Consider the following 4370-nt stretch of genomic DNA (forward strand, 5'->3'; position numbering starts at 1 on the left):
ATTTTAACCAGTAAAATGATAATAATAATTATATTGATTAGGTTGAAAGACCATTGTGGTCTATGTACTTTAGAGATTGTACAATTTTAGACAATGTACTCTTAAATGATCAATTTTAATCTATGTACTTTCGATAAATCTTAAACGTAGCTCGTCAAAGTTAATTTTTTAAAAAAATTGGTTAAATAGTAATAAAACTTTCATGCTATAAAATACAATATTGTGAATATATTTTCAAATCCCATAGTTAAAAATGCTAATGGATAACAAAGAGTTCTTGAAAATTTTAAAAAATTAAAAAAAAAAAAAAAAAAAAAAAAACAAACAACCCATATCAAAGACTACATTGTTATATTTATTAAAAATACAGACACTAGAATTAAATATTTGAAAATATTGGAACTAAAAATAAACAAAAATTAAAATAATATTTTTATCTAATAATTAGTATTATTAGCTTAAAATCTCACACCATTACCATACAAAATTTACGGTTGAAAATTAGAAATGTAGTCATGAGATTTAGTTTGTATCGATTTAATAATATTTTTCATGATAAAAACTATGATTTTAAGAACTATTGACTACATTGAGACTAAAAAATTTTACAAAATAAAGTCTATCAATTAAATTGTTATTTTTATAAAAGTTAATAAATTTGTTTAATTATTTATAAATATTTTAAATACTTGAGTTGATCTAAAATGACAGATAGATAAATAACTTTTACAAAAAGAATATAAATAAATAACCAATCAAGAAAATAAAAACTCCAATGACTTAAATTTTATTTTGAGAAAAAGCGGGTTTAAAGAGAAACGAAAAAAAAAAATCCTCTTTTGAAAATATGTTGAAGCGATAGATTTGAATCGTTGATTTATTACAATATATTATATATTTCAAAATGGATGAATTAAAAATACAAAAATCTAATAGTTAAAGACCAAGATGAACAACATAAATTTTATACCAGTGAATTTGACATTAGAGAGAAAACTTCACATGCCAAAATAATTATCTTTTCAAATTTACTAATACGAACATAATTGGATAGTTATCATTTATTATGGTTGTTCAAAAAATCCGATCATTCAAAAAATTGATCAACCCAACCCATTCCGTGTGGTTTGGGTTAGGTTATCAACTCATTTAGGTGATTGGATTCAAATAAATAAAAATTTTGTGGGTTGGGTTGGTTCATAGGTTCCCCTAATATAATCCGGATCAACCTGAATTTATTACTAACTTTAAAATATATTTTTATTATTATTTATAACACAATTATTTATACATATATTGATTTTAATTTTATTTTATTTTATTTCAATATTTTTTAATAATTTATTTTTCAACCATTCTTAAAAGTAGTCTTTTTACATTTTAGAAAGAAAATTTCCACCATATAAATTAAACTTGAGTTGTTAAACTTAATTCAATATATGAAAATAATTAAAAAAAATTATACGTTTTGCTTATTTTTAGAATAAAATTTTAAATAAATGATCCGATTAATTTGAACCTACCCAACCCAAATATTTTATAATTGGATTGAGTTTGGTCAACTTTTTAATAATTGTTATTTGGGTCGAAGAAATTTACAATTGGAACGATTGAGTTGAATTGGATTGAGTCTAAAAAAATCTTTCTAACCTAATCCAATACTTAAACACCCTTATTATCCATTCATTTTCTTTGAGATAGGATTATCCAATCTTCGCTCTACATTTATTAAAATAAAATAAAATAATAATTTTTTTTTTAAAAAAAAAGAAAGAAATTCAAACCAATTTTGAAATAAAAGAATAATTCATGATCTGTCCATTACGTTACTTGTTCTTGTTCATCCTCGAAGCTTCGCGTTTCCCGAGGCTCTCCTTCTGCCATTTCTCCTTCCTTCTGATCCTCTCTGTTTCCAGTTTCGCCCTTCAATTCAAATTTCTCTAATCGAAATCTCCACCCCCCCTATTTCATCACTTGGGGTTTTCTACAGTAGGGTTCCATTCAAATGCCCATGGCTACCGCACCCTTGAACAAAATCGAGCGAGCCCATCAGATGTACCGTGAAGGTCTCTATGTCGAAGCTCTGAGATTTTACACTGAAGCTCTGGCCATGGCCAAAACCAAGTCCCAGAGGATTGCGCTTCATAGTAACAGAGCTGCTTGCCATTTGAAACTTCATAATTTTAACAAGGTAAATTTGGGGATTTTTGTCTGTTCTGTCATGATTGTCAATCTGATTTCGAATTCGAACCGTTTCTCGTTTAACCCAGAATCGGATTCGCATTTCGTAATTGTTCTAATTAGATATGAATCATTGTAATCGAATTGATGACTGATTCCTGGATCAGAACCCTTCTGTCTTGTAGTTTGATTTCTTTATTTTTATTACCCTTCTATTCTTGTAATCTTATCGGTTCCATTTTAGGCAGCTGAAGAATGTACATGGGTTCTTGAACTTGATCACAAGCACACTGGAGCTCTTATGCTTCGTGCCCAGACTCTTGTCACACTCAAGGAATACCATTCTGCTTTGTTTGATGTTAACAGACTTATAGAATTGAACCCATCGTCAGAAGTTTATCAAAATCTTCATACTCGACTCAAGACGCAATTGGTATGGACTTGCTACTTGTTATCCTTCTATCATACTGTCTGTTCTCTAATCAAGTTGTTGAAGGACTCAGTTGTAGGCATTGCTGTTTGCTAATCATGCTGTCTATTATGGGATAGTTGTCTTTTTTGATCTTGCTTATTGAATCATGTCCACGGCGAATAAGTTGTATTAGGATTCGTGTCATTTGTATTACTGCAAGATGCTAATGTGATTACTGGGTTGTTTCATTAATCTTCAACTCGTAGTTCTTGCATGGTTTTGTTTAATTATACACAATTATGGTTGTGGCCATTGGTAAGAGATCTTTTTTCTGCTTAAGGAAAGTCACTTGCTCCAATACCTGAATCAGAAGCAGAGCTTGAAGAGGAGGAGGAGGAGGAAGAAGAAGAATACGTTGATGAGTTCAATGCATATGCAGCCAATGCGAAATGCAATGGGGGAAAAGAAAATGCTGTCGCTCCGAGTATTACACAGGTACAGAAACCTGAGCATGATTACAATTTGATTGAAAAGAACATCATCCAGAAAACTCAGAGCAACTATGGATTATCTGAAGAAGAAAGGGGCAGTCAGAAGGTTGAGGTGAAAATGACTACTAAAAGTGAAGTCGTTGCCCCTCGAGCACAAAACAAGAAGGGCACAACTGACCTAGGTCCCAATGGCTGGCAAACAATCCCAAAACCTAAAGGACACTCAGCTTTAGACTATGCACGTTGGGATAGAGTTGAGGATGATTCTAGTGAAGATGATGATGATGATGAAGAAGACTCGGGACCTCAATTCCGTTTTCGTGTTAGAACCGTTGGTGTTAAACCTGTGAAGTGAACTGAAGATGCATCATACAATCAAATGCCTTGCTATCTTGAATCTTGATAGAAAAACGACATGATATGCAATTCCGTGTTTCGTGGATTTTGGAAATTCACATGTCAAAGATCAGTACTGTTGAGACCTTCAGACCTATGTAAAGTGTATTTGTTTACAAACAAAATTAGCACAGTGGGTATGATCAACGGCAAGCTTTGCCCATAAGATTTTGTACAGAGCTCCAGCCGATGCCATTTGGTTTAAGTAATGTTCCGTCTGCTGCACAACATCAATTTCCGAGTGCTTGTCACAGTTGAAGATCCCGTCTTGGATTATGGATCATATTTCTGGTATATGATGTTCAATACTTGTGGTAAATACTATTATATGCTGCTGTCCGGCATTGATTGATGGTAGATTTAGCAGTAAATAAGCTTCAAATTTCATGGTATTTGGAAGAATAAATACTCGTTTGATGATACCTGAATGAATTATTATTTCACTGCTCTTTCATATCCCTGTATATGTGTATTTCTCTTGTGTTCCTTTCTTTCTTTGTTGTGGTTTATGAGGATTAGGCAACCAGCAAATGTGGAGGTAAGTAGCCAGGCTCTTTTCCCTGTTAACATGATTCTTTTTTATACCATTATTTTGGTTTTTGGGGTAATATCATGAATCATCCCATTTGAATAAATGTTTATGTTTACTTTCTCATATTGCAAATTCTGTAGCTGTTTCTTTAGCATTTAGAAGTCATTTCGTTGATTTTCCTTTCTTGGGCAGATTGCAAAAACCACCTTTTAGTACGGTGGTAGTTGCAATGAGCCTTCAAACTTATAAAAGTGTTGAAATTGGATCATCAGACTTACATAATCTTATAAATTATAATAATAGTTTTAGGCTTCAAATTTTATCATTTGGGGTCCAAAATGTCTAAAATTATTGTAAG

The 4370-nt window shown here is 31.4% G+C and overlaps 1 protein-coding gene across 1 annotated transcript; it reads left to right on the forward strand.

Moving 5' to 3' along the window:
* The first annotated feature begins 1821 nt into the window (after window positions 1-1821).
* Window positions 1822-3944, forward strand: LOC120087685 (protein unc-45 homolog B). The gene is made up of 3 exons (XM_039044544.1): window positions 1822-2191; window positions 2426-2614; window positions 2939-3944. The coding sequence occupies exons 1-3, from the start codon at window positions 2006-2008 to the stop codon at window positions 3437-3439; spliced, it is 876 nt and encodes a 291-aa protein (XP_038900472.1). The 5' UTR covers window positions 1822-2005; the 3' UTR covers window positions 3440-3944.
* The last annotated feature ends 426 nt before the right edge of the window (window positions 3945-4370 follow it).

Source organism: Benincasa hispida, chromosome 10 (assembly GCF_009727055.1).
Source record: "Benincasa hispida cultivar B227 chromosome 10, ASM972705v1, whole genome shotgun sequence".
Classification (NCBI taxonomy): domain Eukaryota; kingdom Viridiplantae; phylum Streptophyta; class Magnoliopsida; order Cucurbitales; family Cucurbitaceae; genus Benincasa; species Benincasa hispida.

What these genes read in the sequence shown, in the direction of transcription:
- LOC120087685 (XM_039044544.1), top strand. Translation starts at nt 2,006, where the DNA reads ATGCCCATGGCTACCGCACCCTTGAACAAAATCGAGCGAGCCCATCAG. An exon ending in AACTTCATAATTTTAACAAG is followed by an intron (nt 2,192 to 2,425) that starts GTAAATTTGGGG and finishes GTTCCATTTTAG; the next exon opens with GCAGCTGAAGAATGTACATG. An exon ending in CTCGACTCAAGACGCAATTG is followed by an intron (nt 2,615 to 2,938) that starts GTATGGACTTGC and finishes GCTTAAGGAAAG; the next exon opens with TCACTTGCTCCAATACCTGA.